The sequence below is a fragment of the Salmo trutta genome, chromosome 16, assembly GCF_901001165.1.
Source record: "Salmo trutta chromosome 16, fSalTru1.1, whole genome shotgun sequence".
NCBI lineage: Eukaryota > Metazoa > Chordata > Actinopteri > Salmoniformes > Salmonidae > Salmo > Salmo trutta.
The window spans coordinates 16,566,220-16,586,657 of record NC_042972.1 but is presented as its reverse complement, the minus strand read 5'-3'; the positions used below and the strand labels follow the sequence as shown (position 1 = coordinate 16,586,657).

At 45.8% G+C, this 20,438-nt stretch overlaps 1 protein-coding gene across 4 annotated transcripts in view; it reads right to left on the bottom strand.

Moving 5' to 3' along the window:
• Positions 1-20,438, bottom strand: part of LOC115150182 (plexin-A1) — a 364,140-nt gene that overhangs the window by 151,331 nt on the left and 192,371 nt on the right. For all 4 annotated transcript variants that reach the window (XM_029693188.1, XM_029693186.1, XM_029693187.1 and 1 more), the window contains exon 9: positions 12,575-12,689. In XM_029693188.1, coding sequence (XP_029549048.1) covers positions 12,575-12,689 — 115 coding nt within the window. The remainder of the gene's footprint in view (positions 1-12,574; positions 12,690-20,438) is intronic.

Here is a 20,438-nt window from a genome sequence, read left to right as displayed (position 1 = left end):
CACACAATGCAAATAGTCCGGGTAGCCATTTGATTACCTGTTCAGAAGTCTAATGGCTTCGGGGTAAAAACTGTTGAGAAGCCTTTTTGTCCTAGACTTGGCACTCTGTTACCGCTTGCCATATGGTAGTAGAGAGAACACTCTATGACTGGGGTGGCTGGGGTCTTTGACAATTTTTAGGGCCTTCCTCTGACACCGCCTGGTGTAGAGGTCCTGGATGGCAGGCAGCTTAGCCCCAGTGATGTACTGGGCCGTACGCACTACCATCTGTAGTGCCTTGCAGTCAGAGGCCGAGCAGTTGCCGTACCAGGCAATGATGCAACCAGTCAGGATGCTCTCGATGTTGCAGCTGTAGATCCTTTTGAGGATCTCAGGACCCATGCCAAATCTTTTTTGTTTCCTGAGGGGGAATAGGTTTCGTCGTGCCCTCTTCACGACTGTCTTGGTGTGTTTGGACCATTCTAGTTTGTTGTTGATGTGGACACCAAGGAACTTAAAGCTCTCAACCTGCTCCACTACAGCCCCGTCGATGAGAATGGGGGCGTGCTCGGTCCTCTTTTTCCTGTAGTCCACAATAATCTCCTTAGTCTTGGTTACGTTGAGGGATAGGTTGTTATTCTGGCACCACCCGGCCAGGTCTCTGACTTCCTCCCTATAGGCTGTCTCGTTGTTGTCAGTTATCAGGCCTACCACTGTTGTGTTGTCTGAATACTTAATGATGGTGTTGGAGTCGTGCCTAGCCATGCAGTCGTGGGTGAACAGGGAGTATAGGAGGGGACTGAGCACGCACCCCTGGGGAGTTCCAGTGTTGAGGATCAGCGTGGCAGATGTGTTGCTACCTACCCTCACCACCTGGGGGCGGCCCGTCAGGAAGTCCAGGATCAAGTTGCAGAGGGAGGTGTTTAGTCCCAGGATCCTTAGCTTAGTGATGAGCTTTGAGGGTACTATGGTGTTGAACTCTGAGCTGTAGTCAATGAATAGCATTCTCACGTAAGTGTTCCTTTTGTCCAGGTGGGAAAGGGCAGTGTGGAGTGCAATAGAGATTGCATCATCTGTGGATCTGTTTGGGCGGTATGCAAATTGGAGTGGGTCTAGGGTTTCTGGGATAATGGTGTTGATGTGAGCCATTACAAACCTTTCAAAGCACTTCATGGCTACAGATGTGAGTGCTACGGGTCTGTAGTCATTTAGGCAGGTTGCCTTTGTGTTCTTGGGCACAGGGACTATGGTGGGCTGCTTGAAACATGTTGGTATTACAGACTTAATCAGGGACATGTTGAAAATGTCAGTGAAGACACCTGCCAGTTGGTCAGCACATGCCCGGAGCACACGTCCTGGTAATCCGTCTGGCCCCGCAGCCTTGTGTATGTTGACCTGTTTAAAGGTCTACTCACGTCGGCTACGGAGAGCGTGATCACACAGTCGCCTAGAACAGCTGATGCTCTCATGTATGCCTCAGTGTTGCTTGCCTCGAAGCGAGAATAGAAGTGATTTAGCTCGTCTGGTAGGCTCGTGTCACTGGGCAGCTCGCGGCTGTGCTTCCCTTTGTAGTCTGTAATAGTTTGCAAACCCTGCCACATAAGACGAGCGTCGGAGCCGGTGTAGCATGATTCAATCTTAGCCCTGTATTGACGCTGGGAATTGTATTGACAATGGGAATTGAGATTAAAAAAATTATAAAAAATATATACGAAATATATACGAAGCAAAAAATATATATACATGGGACGCGACAAGACAACAGACGTCTGACTGCTACGCCATCTTGGATATACATTGCATTCAGACCACTTCACTTTTTCCACATGTTGTTAGGTTACAGCCTTATTGTGAAATATATGTTTCCCCTCATCAATCTACACACAATACAGCATAATGACAAAGCTATAACAGGTTTACATTTTTGGGGGAAAATGTAAAAATAAAAATAAAAAAGTATTCAGACCCTTTACTCAGTACTTTGACAGCATCAAGTCTTTGTGGGTATGACGTTACAAGCTTGGCACACCTGTATTTGGGGAGTTTATCCCATTCTTCTCTGCAGATCCTCTCAAGCTGTGTCAGGTTGGATGGGGAGCATTGCTGATCAGCTATTTTCAGAACTCTCCAAAAGTTGTTTGATCAGGTTCAAGTCCGGGCTCTGGCTGGGCCACTCAATGACATTCAGAGACTTGTCCCGAAGCCACTCCTGAGTTGTCTTGGCTGTGTGCTTAGAATCGTTGTCCTGTTGGAATGTGAACCTTCGCCCTAGTCTGAGGTCCTGAGCAGGTTTTTATCAAGGATCTCTCTGTACTTTGCGCCGTGCATCTTTGCCTCGATCCTGACTAGTCTCCCAGTCCCTGATCCTGAAAAACATCCCCACAGCATGATCCTGCCACCACCACGCTTCAACGTAGGGATGGTGCCAGGTTTCCTCCAGACGTGACGCTTAGCATTCAGGCCAAAGAGTTCTATCTTGGTTTCATCAGACCATAGAATCTTGCTTCTCATGGTCTGAGAGTCTAGGTGCCTTTTGTTAAACTCCAAGTGGGCTGTCATGTGCCTTTTACTGAGGAGTGGCTTCTGTCTGGTCACTCTACCCTAAAGGTCTGATTGGTGGAGTGCTGCAGAGATGGTTGTCCTTCTGTAAGGTTCTCCCATCTCCACAGAGAAACTCCAGAGCTCGGTGACCATCGGGTTCTTCGTCACCTCCCTGACCAAGGCCCTTCTCACCCGATTGCTCAGTTTCGCTGCACGGCCAACTCTTGGGAAATTCTTGGTGGATCCAAACTTCTTCAATTTAATAATAATGGAGGCCACTGTGTTATTGGGGACATTCCATGCTGCAGAAATGCTTTGGTACCCTTCCCCAGATCTGTGTTCGACAAAATCCTGTCTCGGGGCTTTATGGACAATTCCTTCGACCACATGGCTTGGTTTTTGCTCTGAATACTTATGTAAATATTGGGTCATTATGGGGTATTGTGTGTAGATTGCTGAGGATTTCATTTTATATAAATCCAGTTTACAATAAGGCTTGTAACGTAACAAAATGTGGAAAAAGTGAAAGGCTCTGAATACTTTCCGAAGCAACTGTATACTATATTATGTCAGCCATTCAGAATTAGTTTATTATAAGAGGCTTCTCATCAGAGTTGTGATGGAATCATTTCAACATTGTGCACATGCAATCTTTGCGTTACATGTTAATACCAAGGTTAGGTATTGAGAATTACCATAACATACATATATTATTCAACAATGGGACAAATGTGGGGCCTTCTAAACTTTTCCAAGGAATCAAAGCTCTAAGGGCAACATTCTAAGGGGGTATTTAGAGGAGCATTAGCCCAGCAGGCAGCCTCATCTTTAACTCCAACTGATCCAGCATGATCTTCACAGGGCTCGCATCTAATATGAGAGAGATGCAAGAGCTTCCTGTCATCCAGATCGACTGCAGTGTGTGTGTGTGTTTGTGTCTCCTCTCTCTCGCTCTCCCTGTTATTTTTGTCAGATCTATTAGGTGGGACAGCAGAGGTATTCTCATTATGCTGCAAAAAGATGCGTCTTCGACGGGGAACAGACTGATTGTGGCAGAGGAGAAGAAAAGAGGAGAAAGAGAGAGAAACAACTTAATAAGCGAGCAACGTGCAGGAGTAGAGCTGAATGAAGGAGCGCGGAAGGGACTTTGAACCATGAAAGGGACTGAGGGTGTCTGCCCACTCCCCATTCCCACTTCCCGGAAATAGTGGAGCAAAGGGGGGGCAGAGAGAGGGGGAATGGTAGAGAAAGAGTAAGTGAGAGAGAATGGCGTGAGAGAGCAAGGTAGGGGGAGGAGAGAGAGAGAGAGAGAGAGAGAGAGAGGGAGGGTGCGACAGCGAGAGAGATAAATGGCAGAGAATTGGAGAGAAAGAGAATGGTGAGAGACAGAAGGAGAGATAGAGAAAAGGGGAAGACAGCAATCGCAAGAAAGGAGGGGAGATTTACACTGAGTGTACAAAACATTAGGAACACCTGCTCTTTCCATGACATAGAAAGCTATGATCCCTTATTGATGTCACTTGTTAAACCCACTTCAATCAGTGTAGATTAACAAGGCACACCTGTTAATTGAAATGTATTCCAGGTGATTACCTCATGAAGCTGGTTGAGAGAATGCCAAGCGTGTGCAAAGCTGTCATCAAGGCAAAAGGAGGCTACTTTGAAGAATAACATATATTTTGATTTGTTTAACACTTTTTTGGTAACCACATGATTCCATATGTGCTATTTCATAGTGTTGATGTCTTCACTATTATTCCACAATGTAGAAAATAGTAAAAATAAAGAAAACAAAGAGTAGGTGTGTCCAAACTTTTGACTGGTACTGTAAATGTTTTAAGGATTTTGTAAATCCATTTCATATCAGACGACCCCACATGGGCTCACGACCCCTAGTTTGGGAAACACTGCTCTATGATGGCTAGGAAAGATATTATGCATGGCTGCGAAATGGTGGAAGTGATGGAATCAGTGTAGACAACTTTACAAAAAAGAACATCCTCCTAACCTGCACAAAACAGAGCCAGCTAGGAAACCTCACGAGACAGGACAGCAAACGGCACTCCTCTCTCTCTGCCTACCAGTATCCTTCAGTCTATTTATCACCCTCTCTCAATCTCTGCCTCTCCATCACGTTCAGTCTTTAAATACCTCTCTCTCTACCATCCCCCTCTTCTTTAGCCTCCCTCTACCTGTACAAATCTCCCTCTACCAAAAGTATGTCTCTTCAGTCTGTCTCTCATCTGTACTCTGCCTGTACTTCTCTTCTCATCAATATCACCCACTCTCTCAATCTCTCCCCTCTCTCATTTCAAATCTGCCTTTGCCCTTTTCTCCATCTACCTCTCCTCCAGTCTCTCCCTCTGTGACTGTGCATCCTACCTTATTTTCTTCCATGTACCTCTCCATCTCCTCCAGTCTCTCTGACTGGAAGGATACAATATTAATCTGTGGTCTCCATTAAGGCAGGCAGGCTAGAGACTCAGAGGGTCTGTGGAAATCAACATTTAATACACCCTGAATAATTAAACCACAGCAATCTACTGTGACTAAACACACAGTCAGGGACTTGTGTGTGGGTGGGTGTGTGCAGTTTGTGCATGTGAACAAAAGAGAATGGCTCTCAATTAAGTCTGTAAGTGGTTAAGGAATTTATTTCAACAGTCCTCATTGGCTGCAAAATGAGGTGGGTGTGACTTTTATGGGGGACTAGCTGATCAACGTCGAGGATACAGTATTCACAATGTCACTGTGGAAAAAACAAAGATATGAATTGTGCTTAGACCTTGGTTTGGGGTCGAAACATGTCATGGCAAACATCTGCTGCCGTTACATTACATTTCTCCCCTACTCAAAATCATAAAAAATGTTTACACTTGATTACAGTAAAGAAAATAAATGTTAGCAAAGAAATATTAGCATACTGTTTGCTGTCTAAGATTCATCCTGGACTAGGGCCTGCTTTGAGGAGCCTTGCTTCCACTACCTTATGTTTGTGGCATTGAAGCTGCTTGCCAGGTACTGCAGCAACCTCCACTTTGAAGTAAAAGCATAAGTAGCTCTTAAATGAGTTATCTACTTAGAAGCCACTCGCTTTATCGTGATAACAAAAATAAAAAAAACAGGAAAGGGACAAAGAAAAGAAACGCATGAGTGTTCTGGCTAAAAATAGACGAGTACGGGCAACTATACGTTCTGAGGAGAGTTGTTCTGCTCATCATTCAGGGACCAGATCCAAATCTCACTCCTCTCTTTTCTTTTCTTTCACTCCTTTCTTCTCGGAAAGGAGCAACATACACAACATGAGTGTGTGGGAACGTTATTGAGGAACTGTGTGACAGTGTAGAGGCTGTGAATTACATTTGTTATATAGCGCTGCATGTACATACTGCACCATTGGTGTCAGCAGTCAGTACTGGATGTGACTTACTGATCTTCTTATTACCAATTAAACAAATTGGAATGGAAAAGAGAGGGAAGGAGAGAGAGGGTGGAAGGGAAGAGAGGAGTGTGGGGGGGACAAGATGAGCAACCAATACTTCGACAATAGTGTTTAAAGTGAAGGAAATCGGATTATGAAGTGGAAACAAGTCTCCATTCATACATTTCTGGAAGGGATGGAATGTTATTAGGAGCTAGTGTTATCGGCGAGTCATGTGATTGTCGCCCGTGGTGCTGAGTGGAGGGTTAACAAGGAGGAGCCGGTCTGTAACGGTCGACTTACGGTCCATCTGGACGCCCGCAGCTACTTCACCCATCGTCTCCGTTTCCTCCCTCCCTCAACCCATGCCTCCTTCCTTCTCTAAATCCTGCAAGAACATTTTTTAAAATAAATTGTCACTCAATTTAATCTGCGGCTTATTGCCAAGTTCTCTATTCTTCCCTCTGTTTCTCTCCTTCCATTCTCCCATCTCCCTCTCCTCTATTAAGGCCAATCTGACCATTTCCCTCTATCACATGGGGCGTATGTGTGTTTGTGTGTATGTATATATTTGTGTGTGTGTAGGGGCAGATACCAGAGAGAGGTACTGAAGTGGGTGGAGGAGAAGAGTGATGTTCTCGCTCTCTTCTTTCTGTTCTAATCTTCTCTCCCTCTCGGAAAGGTTTCTATTTTATTAAATATGGCCTGTGCTTGTCTCCTTCTCCCACTGAAAGGCAAAGAAATGTGGGGGAGGGAGGGATGAAGGGAGGGGGAAAAAGAAAGACTGGAAAAGGGAGAAGAAAAGGGAGAGATAGGTTGAAATTGAGATGTACACTGAATATACAAAACACTATGTTCTTTCCATGACAGACTGACCAGGTGAATCCAGGTGAAAGCCATTATCCCTTATTGACGTGACTTGTTAAATCCACTTCAAATCAGTGTAGATGAAGGGGATGAGACAGGTAATTTATTTTTATTTTTAAGCCATGAGACAATTGAGACATGGATTGTGCCATTTAGAGGGTGAATGGGCAAGACAAAATATTTAAGTGCCTTTGAACAGGGTATGGTAGTAGGTGCCAGAGGCATTGGATTGTGTCTAGAACTGCAACGCTGCTGGGTTTTTCAAGCTCAACAGATTCCCGTGTGTATAAAGAATGGTCCACCAGCCAAAGGACATTCAGGCAATTTGACACAACTGTGGGACAAGTTGGAGTCCACATGGGCCAGCATCCCTGTGGAACGCTTTCGACACGTTGTAGAGTCCATGCCCCGATGAATTGAGGCTGTTCTGAGGCTATTCTGGGAGGGGGTGAAAGTCAATATTAGGAAGGTGTTCGGTATATTCAGTGTATATATAAATAGAGAACGAGAAAGTAAGGAGTGACAATCGAAAGGGGAAGAAAGAAAGAGGATGTGAAGGAATGAAAGAGGTGGAGAAAGGAAGACATCTCAGGGTTGAAGGTATGGAGAGAAGAGAGAGGTGGCAGGGCAAGGCTTCGCACGGCTTTCCGTGGTGTCGCTTTGATCTATGGTCTAATTAGCAGCGAGGAGATATATTCTATCTGGCAATCATTGTTTTATCATGGCTGAAACAAAAAGCAGCTCTAATGATTATAAATGAGAGAGCGGTGACAGACTCACAGAGAACTGTTCAGTCTAGCCTGAGAAAATGGACGAGAGAGAGGAGAGGAAAAGGCAGAGAAAGGATGATGGAAGGAAAGAATAAGAGGAGAGGCGAGTAACAGGGAGGTAGAATAAGATACATTAGTGGGAAGAGACAGTAGGAGAGAAAAGAATGGGATGAGAATTGGAAGAAAAGTGAAGAAGGGAAAGATAAAAAGGAGGGGATAGATGATGGTTGAGGAAGTGAAATGAGAGAAAATAGATATTCCTGAGCAATAGACACTAAGGGGAGCTGGACAGGGGATAGAGGGAGGGGATATTACTCCACCCCCTCTGGATCTTCTGTCTTGGTTGTGCTTTGCTCAGATAAGACCCAGAGACGACACACACACGTGCTTTCATTACATCTCTCCCTCCCCCTCTCTTCTTTTCCACAGACCTCTCCCTTCCTCCACATCTCTCTCTCTCTCCCCCATCTTTCAACGACTGCCTCCCTCTTTCTCCCTCACTTCCTCTGCCTCCATGCACATACCTCCCCCCTCCCTCCTTCCCCTCCAAGCACCCAGACCTCTCCCTTCCGCCACATCTCTCCCTCTCTCCCCATCTCTCACTGCCTGCCTGCCTCCCTCCTTCTCCCTCCATCCCTCTCTCTCTCTCTGCCTTCATGCACAGACCTCCCCCTCCCTCCCTCCAAGCACACAGACCTCTTCCTCCCCAAATCCCCCTCTCCCTCTTCATCCCCACAGGCCTTTCCTGTTAATCAGGCCTTTCCCCCTCAGTTCCTCTCAACCACAAACATAACATACTAGAGTAGCCAGCACACCCCATGTCTTACAGATGGGAGAGCTAATCCGCATCATTTACTCTCCGAGCCGTGAAGGTAAGTCCATGTTGCTCCTTGGCCAGAGAGCAAGAGTCCGGGCTAGCACTGCTATGGTACCGCTACATAGCTAACGCTAGGCTATTCCGCTAATGTAGTAGCCGTCCCTGTGGCTCAGTTGGTAGAGCATGGTGTGTGCAACGCCAGGGATGTGGGTTTGATTCCCACGGGGGGCCAGTACAAAAATGCATGAAATGAAAAATATGCATTCACTACTGTAAGTCGCTCTGGATAAGAGTGTCTGCTAAATGACTAAAATGTAATGTTATACACTGTTACGGTTGGAGGAAAGATAAGACTGAGGGTTTGTGTGTAATTGAATTGAGGTTGACCATTAGATGTGTCTGTAAATAAGAAGGCTGTCCAACCTGCATAGGCTGTAATCCTGTCTAGAGATTAGGTGGAACGGTCGAAAAGGGAAGCTCAGAGCTGTGTGTGTGTGTGTGTGTGTGTGTGTGTGTGTGTGTGTGTGTGTGTGTGTGTGTGTGTGTGTGTGTGTGTGTGTGTGTGTGTGTGTGTGTGTGTGTGTGTGTGTGTGTGTGTGTGTGTGTGTGTGTGTGTGTGTGTGTGTGTGTGTGTGTGTGTGTGTGTGTGTGTGTGTGTGTGTGTGTGTGTGTGTGTTTTCCTTCTCAGGCTGAATCAGATGGATTATGCTTAATAGTAAAGCATGACTGTCAGTCAATTGGTTGGACAGTGGATATGCATTCATAAATATTTGATAATAAGTCTACGTATAAGATAAGTGTTTAGAGAGACAGGGTGTGTGTGTGTGTGTGTGTGTAAGAGATGACTGTATAGAGTATACAGGACTATGATGGGAGAGGGGAAGAAAAAGGTACCCGCTGTGCAAGAGTGTGTATGGTATGTGTAGGGGGAGGGAGTGGGCTCCAGTGTTTGAGCGTGTGTTTTTGCATGAGCGTGCATCTATGTTTGTGTGTATGTGACAAACATTGGCGGTCTCACTTGGTATTCCACTGTACGAGTGGCCGTGAAGGCGGGAGATGCGTGATTGATATGAACTGTTATGCTAATGTTGAATTTGGATATGTCTAACAACACTACATTTACATATCCATTCATTCAGCCTTCCTATGGACAGGAAACAGAAACACTGCCTGGCGCTATGTATACAGACAGCGTTGCCAATAGCTCCCAGTCAGCCATAAACAAATGGAGCTCAGCAGCAAGGATGAGAATGCATAAGAGTGTGTGTGTGTGTTTGTGTGGACATGTTTAACTACACTTCTAGTAAAAAAACAAAAATTGGACTAACTGGGGACATTTTGTTAGTCCTCAAAAGGTAAAATGCTATTTCTAGGGGGTTTAAGATTACAATTAGTATTCAGGTTAGAATTAGGTTAAGGTGGCCTCCCAAGTGGCAGGGGTCTAAGGCACTGCATTGCAGTGCTAGAGGCTTCACTACAGATCCGGGTTCGATCCCGGGCTGTGTCGCAGTCTGGAGACCAATGAGGTGGCGAACAATTGACCCAGCGTCATCCGGGTTAGGGGACTGTTTGGCCAGCCGGGATGTCCTTGCCAAATTGCTCTTTAGTGACTCCTGTGGCGGGCCGGGCACATGCACGCTCATCACCAGTTGGACGGTGTTTCTTCCGACACATTGGTGTGGCTGCCTTCAGGGGTTATGCGAGCAGTGTGTCAAGAAGCAGTGTGGCTTGGCAGGATTTTGTTTGGCGGACGCATGGCTCTCGACCTTCGCCTCTCCCTAGTCCGTACTGGAGTTGCAGCGATGGGACAAGACTAACTACCAATTGGATATCAGGAAATTGGGGAGAAAAAGGGGATACAAAAAAAAAAGTTACCCCCCCAAAACGTAAACTCCTCCTCTGGACATATCTCAGCATCATTACAATGTATAGCAATCAGCTTCTTCCAACACTTCAAAGTGTAAACTGTTGGGACCCTCCCTTCAGCGGTCCTACAAACTTACTCACCTTTGACGTTTTCAAAAGGAAAGGTCAACTCAGGAGGTTGACCAAAATCAGGATCACAAAATCGGTGAGAAAAAAAAACAAAAAAATAATAAAAATCTTTACTTAACATTTGGGTTAGGAGCTAGGTTTAGGGTTAAGGTTAGGGTACGGGTTAGGGAAAATAGGATTTTGAATGGGACTGAATTGTGTGTCTCCACAAGGTTATGTGTACACTAACACAAGGTTAGTGTATAGGCGTGCTTGTGTAGCGGGTTTACATCAACCAAGTCTTAATGAATTTACAAGACTTTAGCTCAGCGAATTAACACGGTCTTCTACAACAAATATGACTCGTTTCAAGAAGCTAGGCATATGTCGCACGCCACTACTTCAAAGGAAGCGTTTTAATTTTATTTCATTTTTATATCAACATGTGTTTTTTGGCAGAAATGCCTTCTGGAACGTGAACTTTCATGTGCCTTAATAACACACTTGTATGCCCCCTGTAAATATGAATAAAATTGTTAAATTACGAGCCTAGCTGGTTTAGTCACGGAAAAAGTCAGGAACATTCCCGCTAGCCATGATTGGCTGAGATAATAGTTGGGCTAGACATGCCGTGAGATGAGTTTGAATTGGTATGCCATGTAGCATGCTTCTGTCTAGAACATGAGCTCTCAGTATGTATAGAAATCCTTTCTATTGCGGCTTTTTGAACGATATGAAGAACTGAAAAAGTTTTGCTACTGCTCTCAACATTGCGGCCCTGAAGTTATCAGGCGTTATCGACAAATATTGGTGGAAAAAAGTTGTGATGGACTACTTTCTGGAAGACAATCGTGCCATGCCGACCCTCTGGGACTCTGAAAATGAATCAGATGATCAGGAAATCCTTGATTTAGGTAAAAACATTTTCAATGAACCAGACATTGTAGTCTTCTGATGACAGTGATGGGGAAGAAACACAGATCAACAGTGTTATTGTCACGGAAGAAGTTCAGAGTTTTGAAATCAGTGGAATGTCAGGTGGAAGCAGAGAGATGATTGCCAAACGTGGAGAGAGTCGAAAAGAGAACAGGAGGCTGTTGTATAAAATACCTGTCTCTGGATTACATATTTAAACTAAGGGCAATCATGGCGTCCATGACAGAAGGAGAAGCGTTCATCCATGTATACGGGTAAGAGTCCGGCTACATTTTCAGATATGATACATTTCTATTTTTTTCAGAAAGTTGTTTTCATTGCAAGATAAAGTGTACTGTTAGCTAGCTAGCCAACTTTGGATGGTTGGCTCGGTAGCTAATGTTACGTGTATGATCTGTGTAGTAATATCATTTGTATCTCAGAAAGCCTTTTGCATTGCTAGTTATAGCCTAATGTTAGCTAGCTAGCTAACATTGAACCTAGTTGGTTAGCTTTAGCTACCTGCAGTTTCATGCATGGTAGTATGAGTTGGGATTATGGTTCATTGTTTAAAAGACTCCACTATGCAAGTAACCATTTCACTGTACTGTTTAAACCTTCTGTATCCTGTGCATGTGATAAATAGACATTGATTTTATTTGATACAGTGTGTGTTTACCAGAGACGGTAATGTGAAGAACAACATGACCTGCACCAAAGTTAGATTAGGATATAGGCCAAGGATTTTTACTGCAGCTTTTTGCTACTACTTTCACCACTTTTAGTCTTGAAATCTTTGGTTATTTACTACACTACCTTATTCACTCTGTTCTGGCCTCACATGTGAGGCCTGAACACATGTGAAACTTTAAAGAGGTGTGAGGATTAAGAGGGTGTGAACGATGCTGAATGTGTGTAGACAAAGAAGAGCTCTCCAGTAGGTGCACCAAAACATTCACAGGTCATTTTCTCAAAAGTGGGGTGACAAGTTTATCAACTTTCAAAGCAGAATTACTTTCCCATTGTTCCTCAACTGCAGTGGGGGAGGCTTAAGAGGGTGTGAACAATGCTGATATACAATTTTCTAGCTCTGAGTTTCTACTTCTATCCAATGCAAAAAACACAATTTCAAATTTTACTACAAAGGACCGAATCCAGGTAGTGGGTCACAAATGTGGGTTTAACATTCCCTAGTTACACATCCCCTACTCCTTAAGTCATGTAGGAGAAAAAAAACTATGTTGGAATCGGGGTATGTGAAGGAGGGACAGGAAATAGAGTGACACTCACCTCGGACACGTTGACGCGGCCCTCCTGGAAGGAGCAGTCGTTGGCGTTCTGGGTGCAGATGTGACGGTACTTACACCAGTGGCACGGGAAGGAACCGTTCACACACGACAGGCACCTGGGGGAGGACGGGTGGACAGAGAGCGTTAGGGGACACAGAAAACACTGAATGGGAAGGATCAACCCATATGGGCTGGGCACATGCAGCGTCAGAATGAAACAAACAAACAAACAATTAAATAAAATACATCTCTCTTGCTGCGACCCTCTTAACCTCCCTCTAGTCATACTCTACCTGTCTTCTTGTTCAGTCTCTCACTTATCTTGATATTTACTTCTCTTTACTGTTATCCCCTCTCTGTACACATTTAGTATCCATCTTTCTTAATCTCTTCCTCATCTCCCCCTCTCTATACTGTTCTATAGCCTCGCCGTATCAAGTTACCCTCTCTCCCTAAATGTTTTATCTTTACCTGTCTGTTTTCTCCCTAGTTCTCTCCCCCGTTGACAGTCTTCACCTCCACCTTTCTCTATCCATCCCCCACCTTTCTCTATCCATCCCCCAGTGTTTAATTCTCCCCATGGCTTTGAAACCTTCCCTCACCTTTTGTCTAAAGCCCCTTTCATCCTCCAGCTGAGAGCCATCGCTATTTAAATGCACCTGCTATAGCCCCGGTGCCCAGGGGAGGAGAGGGATGAACAGAGAGAAATAAAAGAGAGAAAATAGATCAATAGCAGGTGGGTCTCCCTGAGTGAGAGGGGGAAACGCCAGATATTGTGGGGGAGATGGAGAAAAGGGGGAGAGAAAGGGAGAGATATGAAAGAGAAAGACGGGTGGGGTGTAGCCAAGGGCCCTGTCTAGATGCCTCGTGGGACCGCGGTATGACGGGGAGTCTGGGCTGGTGTGTGTGTGCTCATGCAGTGGTGTGTGTAGGTGGGAATGGAGACATCTGACAGCTTCTTGTGTCTGGTTTATTGATGTGAGACACTGGTGCTTCATCGCCACCAGAAATAGGGATTGAACTCTCTGCTCTACAAAGCTAATGATTTCCTCACAAAAAATACAAGTAAACATGTTAGTTACTTGCTTATCTATCTTTTGTACTGTTTTGAAAAGGCCAGCCAATTGTTGTCAGTCAACAAACTTCATTAAGTCATCAACTGTCAACTTAAAAAAAAAACATGAAATGTATCAAAAGCAGACAAACAATCTAAAATCAGACTGAAATTCTCTCCTGGTTGAAATTCTCATTTTCAATATGATCGGATCTAGCTCAATCAATACCCGTACAAACACAACAAAGTATGCTTCCCCGTTTAAAACGTCATTTCTGATTCTACGGCCGGCATGAGTAACAGTGTTTTATCTCACAGAGCCCTTAAAGTCGGATGTGATCTGAATCCATCAAACAAGACGCAGATTCATTTAGATCAATTAGGACGCTCGTTTGTTAAGTGTGTTCTCAAAGCGGTTGTTTCCAGCAGCCCCCCTCTTCGTAAGGATCAGAGGCCCAGGCTTTAATTCAATCCCACCGCGCCTTTAATTGACAAATTTAGCATTGTGCTGAGAGAGCCTGTCCATTAAGAATGAGCAATGGGCGGCTAAGGAAATCACAAGCCTCTTAATCTGACATGAGTGCAGTAGGGTGATTCATCAATGTAGAAAAAAAAGGGAGGAGGCTTGATTAGGCCAGGTCAGGCTAAGCTATCTAGCCAAATGGTTTGCTTGCTTCTATGTTAGCATTTCTGGAAGGAAATAGCAGGCCTCTTATTCCAGCATCAAAACAGGAGAGCGATTCATCAATGTAGAAACAAATGGGAGGAGGGTTTATAAAATTTTATTTCACCTTTAATTAACCAGGTAAGCTAGTTGAGAACAATTTCTAATTTACAACTGCGACCTGGATAAGATAAAGCAAAGCAGTGCGCCACAAACAACAACACAGAGTTACACATGGAATAAACAAGTGTACAGTCAATAACACAATAGAAAAAAGAGTCTATATACAGTGTGTGCAAATAGCGTGAGGAGGTAGGCAATAAATAGGCCATAGAAGCGAAATAATTACAATTTAGCAGATTAACACTGGAGTGATAAATGAGCAGATGATGATGTGCAAGTAGAGATACTGGTGTGCAAAAGAGCAGAAAAGTAAATAAAAACAATATGGGGATGAGATAGGTAGATTGGGTGGGCTATTTACAGATGGACTATGTACAGCTGCAGCGATCGGTTAGCTGCTCAGATAGCTGATGTTTAAAGTTAGTGAGGGACATATAAGTCTTCAGCTTCAGCAATTTTTGCAATTTGATCCAGTCACTGGCAGCAGAGGACTGGAAGGAAAGGCTGTCAAAGGAGGTGTTTGCTTTAGGGATGACCAGTGAGATATACCTGCTGGAGCGCGTGCTACGGGTCGGTGTTGTTATCTTGACCAGTGAGCTGAGATAAGACGGAGCTTTACCTAGCATAGCCAGTGGGTCTGCCAGTGAGTCTGGCGACGAATATGTAGCGAGGGCCAGCCGACAAGAGCATACAGGTCGCAGTGGTGGGTGGTATAAGGCACTTTGGTAACAAAACGGATGGCACTGTGATAGGCTACATCCAATTTGCTGAGTAAAGTATTGGTAGCTATTTTGTAAATGACATCGCCGAAGTCGAAGATCGGTAGGATAGTCAGTTTTACTAGGGTAAGTTTGGCGGTGAAGGAGGCTTTGTCGCGAAATAGAAAGCCGATACTAGATTTGATTTTAGATTGGAGATGTTTGATATGAGTCTGGAAGGAGAGTTTACAGTCTAGCCAGACAACTAGGTATTTGTAGTTGTCCACGTATTCTAGTCCAGAACCGTCCAGAGTAGTGATGCTAGTCGGGCGGGCGGGTGCGGGCAGCGAACGGTTGAAAAGCATGCATTTGGTTTTGCTAGCATTTAAGAGCAGTTGGAGGCCACATAAGGAGTGTTGTATGGCATTGAAGCTCGTTTGGAGGTGAGTTACCACAGTGTCCAAAAAAGGGCCAGATGTATACAGAATGGTGTCGTCTGCGTAGTAGTGAATAAGGGAATCACCCGCAGCAAAAGCGACGGTCATTGATATATACAGAGAAAAGAGTCGGCCTGAAAATTGAACCCTGTGTCACCCCCATAGAGACTGCGAGAGGTCCGGACAACAGGCCCTCCGATTTCACACACTGAACTCTGTCTGCGAAGTAGTTGGTGAACCAGGCGAGGCAGTCATTTGAGAAACCAAGGCTATTGAGTCTGCCGATAAGAATACGGTGATTGACAGAGTCGAAAGCCTTGGCCAGGTCGATGAAGACGGCTGCACAGTATTGTCTTTTATCGATGACGGTTATGATATCATTTAGTGCCTTGAGCATGGCTGAGGTGCACCCGTGACCAGCTCGGAAACCGGATTGCACAGCAGAGAAGGTACAGTGGGATTCGAAATGGTCAGTGATCTGTTTATTAACTTGGCTTTCGAAGACTTTAGAGAGGCAGAGCAGGATGGATATAGGTCTATAACAGTTTGGGTCTAGAGTATCACCCCCTTTGAAGAGGGGGATGACCGTGGCAGCTTTCCAATCTTTAGGGATCTCGGACGATACGAAAGAGAGGTTGAACAGGCTGGTGATAGGGGTGGCAACAATGGCGGTGGATAGTATTAGAAATAGAGGGTCCAGATTGTCTAGCCCAGCTGATTTGTACGGGTCCAGGTTTTGCAGCTCTTTCAGAACATTTGCAATCTGGATTTGGGTGAAGGAGAAGCTGGGGAGGCTCGGGCAAGTAGCTGCGGGGGGGATGGAGCTGTTGGCTTTGGCTGGGGTAGCCAGGAGGAAAGCATGGCCAGCCGTAGAGAAATGCTTATTGAAATTTTCGATTATCATGGATTTACCGGTGGTGACCATGTTACCTAGCCTCAGAGCAGTGGGCAGCTGGGAGGAGGTGCTCTTGTTCTCCATGGACTTTACAGTGTCCCAAAACTTTTTGGAGCTACAGGATGCAAATTTCTGTTTGAAAAAGTTAGCCTTTGCTTTCCTGACTGACTGCGTGTATTGGTTCCTGACTTCCCTGAACAGTTGCATATCGCGGGGACTATTCGATGCTATTTTAGTCCACCACAGGATGTTTTTGTGCTGGTCAAGGGCAGTCAGGTCTGGAGTGAACCAAGGCCTATATCTGTTCTTAGTTCTACATTTTTTTAAAGGGGCATACTTATTTATTTACTTGACCGCTGGCTACGTCCCTTCCGTCTTCAAGAGAGCGAGAGTTGCACCCCTTCTGAAAAAACCTACACTCGATCCCTCCCATGTCAACAACTACAGACCAGTATCCCTTCTTTCTTTTCTCTCCAAAACTCTTGAACGTGCAGTCCTTGGCCAGCTCTCCTGCTATCTCTCTCAGAATGACCTTCTTGATCCTAATCAGTCAGGTTTCAAGACTGGGCATTCAACTGAGACTGCTCTTCTCTGTGTCACGGAGGCTCTCCGCACTGCTAAAGCTAACTCTCTCTCCTCTGCTCTCATCCTTCTAGACCTATCTGCTGCCTTTGATACTGTGAACCATCAGATCCTCCTCTCCACCCTCTCCGAGTTGGGCATCTCCGGCGCGGCCCACGCTTGGATTGCATCCTACCTGACAGGTCGCTCCTACCAGGTGGCGTGGCGAGAATCTGTCTCCGCACCACGCGCTCTCACCACTGGTGTCCCCCAGGGCTCTGTTCTAGGCCCTCTCCTATTCTCGCTATACACCAAGTCACTTGGCTCTGTCATATCCTCACATGGTCTCTCCTATCATTGCTATGCAGACGACACACAATTAATCTTCTCCTTTCCCCCTTCTGATAACCAGGCGGCGAATCGCATCTCTGCATGTCTGGCAGACATATCAGTGTGGATGACGGATCACCACCTCAAGCTGAACCTCGGCAAGACGGAGCTGCTCTTCCTCCCGGGGAAGGACTGCCCGTTCCATGATCTCACCATCACGGTTGACAACTCCCTTGTGTCCTCCTCCCAGAGTGCTAAGAACCTTGGCGTGATCCTGGACAACACCCTGTCGTTCTCCACTAACATCAAGGCCGATCCTGTAGGTTCATGCTCTACAACATTCGCAGAGTACGACCCTGCCTCACACAGGAAGCGACGCAGGTCCTAATCCAGGCACTTGTCATCTCCCGTCTGGATTACTGCAACTCCCTGCCTGTGCCATTAAACCCCTACAACTCATCCAGAACGCCGCAGCCCGTCTGGTGTTCAACCTTCCCAAGTTCTCTCACGTCACCCCGCTCCTCCGCTCTCTCCACTGGCTTCCAGTTGAAGCTCGCATCCGCTACAAGACCATGGTGCTTGCCTACGGAGCTGTGAGGGGAACGGCACCTCCATACCTTCAGGCTCTGATCAGGCCCTACACCCAAACAAGGGCACTGCGTTCATCCACCTCTGGCCTGCTGGCCCCCCTACCTCTGAGGAAGCACGGTTCCCGCTCAGCCCAGTCCAAACTGTTCGCTGCTCTGGCACCCCAATGGTGGAACAAGCTCCCTCACGACGCCAGGACAGCGGAGTCAATCACCACCTTCCGGAGAAACCTGAAACCCCACCTCTTTAAGGAATACCTGGGATAGGATAAAGTAATCCTTCTAACCCCCCCCCCTTAAAAGATTTAGATGCACTATTATAAAGTGGTTGTTCCACTGGATATCATAAGGTGAATGCACCAATTTGTAAGTCGCTCTGGATAAGAGCGTCTGCTAAATGACTTAAATGTAAAAATGTAAATATTTAAGATGGTGAGGAAATTACTTTTAAAAAACGACCAGGCATCCTTGACTGACGGGATGAAGTCAATATCCTTCCAGGATACGCAGACCAGGTCGATTGGAAAGGCCTGCTCGCTTAAGTGTTTTAGGGAGCATTTGACAGTGATGAGGGGTGGTCGTTTGACCACGGACCCATATGCGGATGCAGGCAATGAGGCAGTGATCGCTGAGATCCTGATTGAAAACAGCAGAGGTGTATTTGGAGGGCAAGTTGGTCAGGATAATATCTATGAGGGTGCCCATGTTTACGGATTTAGGGTTGTACCTGGTGGGTTCCCTGATGATTTGTGTGAGATTGAGGGTATCTAGCTTAGCTTGTAGGACTACCGGGGTGTTAAGCATATCCCAGTTTAGGTCACCTAACAGTACAAACTCTGAAGATAGATGATGGGCAATTAATTCACATATGGTGTCCAGGGCACATCTGGGAGCTGAGGGGGGTCTATAACAGGCGGCAACAGTGAGAGACTTATTTCTGGAGAGATTCATTTTTTTAAATTAGAAGATCGAACTGTTTGGGCATAGACCTGGAAAGGATGACAGAACTTTGCAAGCTATCTATGCAGTATATTGCAACTCCTCCCCCTTTGGCAGTTCTATCTTGATGGAAAATGTTGCAGTTGGGTATGGAATTCTCAGATTTTTTGGTGGCCTTCCTAAGCCAGGATTCAGACACGGCAAGGACATCAGGGTTGGCGGAGTGTGCTAAAGCAGTGAGTAAAACAAAATTAGGGAGGAGGCTTCTGATGTTAACATGCATGAAACCAAGGCTTTTTCGATTACAGAAGTTAACAAATGAGAGTGCCTGGGGACATGCATGGCCTGGGTTAACCTCCCCCTCACCCGAAAAACAGAGGAGGAGTAGGATGAGGGTACGACTAAAGGCTATCAAAACTGGTCGTCTAGTGTGTTGGGGACAGATAATAAAAGGAACAGATTTCTGGGCGTGGTAGAATAGATTCAGGGCATAATGTGCAAACAGGGGTATTGGTGGAGTGCAGGTGCAGTGGAGGTAAGCCCAGGCACTGAGTGATGATAAGAGAGGTTGCATCTCTGGATGTGCTGGTTAAACTGGGTGAGGTCATCACATGTGGGAGGTGGGACAAAGGAGGAATCTGAGGCATGTTGAGTGGTACTAGGGGCTCCACTGTAAACTAAAACAATGATAACTATCCTAAACAACAGTATACAAGGCATATTGACATTTGAGAGAGACATAAAGCGAGGCATAAAGCAATCACAGGTGTTGATTGGGAGAGCTAGCTAAGACAGCAACAGGTAAGACAACAACAGCTAATCAACAAAGACAACAACAAGAGGTAAAATGGCAATGAATGGGCAGAGAGGGTTGGTTAACTACACACAGGGCCTGAGTTCGGGGCTAGGGCCGACAGATATATATATATATTTTTTTTTATATAAATAAAAATAAACAAAATGGAGTACTGTGATAAATGAACAGTCCAGCAGGCATCAGCTATGTAGCCAAGTGATCATATGGTCCAGTGAACAGCAATAGATAGAGCAGGGAAGCCGCGGCGTAGTCATTACTAACGCTAGCATACGGGAGACACAGCGTTTAAAGTTAGCAGGCCGGGGTAAGTAGAAGCGTCTGCTCCGACGTTGAGGGCACAGCGGATGGAATTACGTCTGCGGACCAGTCGTGGTGGTACGGCAGGGCGTTGTGTCGACAAAAGGTCCGAGCCAGATGGCGAAAGAGGTATTGTAGTTGTAGTAATTTCGTTTGCTTGCCGGGAGATGTGCCTGGCTCGCAGCTAACTGGTGCTAGCTTCGGGGCAGGGGCATTAGCCACTATAGCCACTCGGTAGCAGCTAGCTAGCAGCAATGATCAGCTGCAAAGGTCCAGAGCTTACACCAAGTATCCGGTAGGAGTAGTGGATTCTAGCTGTGTCCGGGAGGCATCGGCTGGGTAGCCGGGTGATCACAGAGTGGGCCTAGCTCAGGGCTAGCTTCGAGGATTGGTTATTCGGTGGCAGCTAGCTAGCTGTGATGATCAGGAGGAATGGTCCAGGGTTTATGGCAGGAATCCGGCA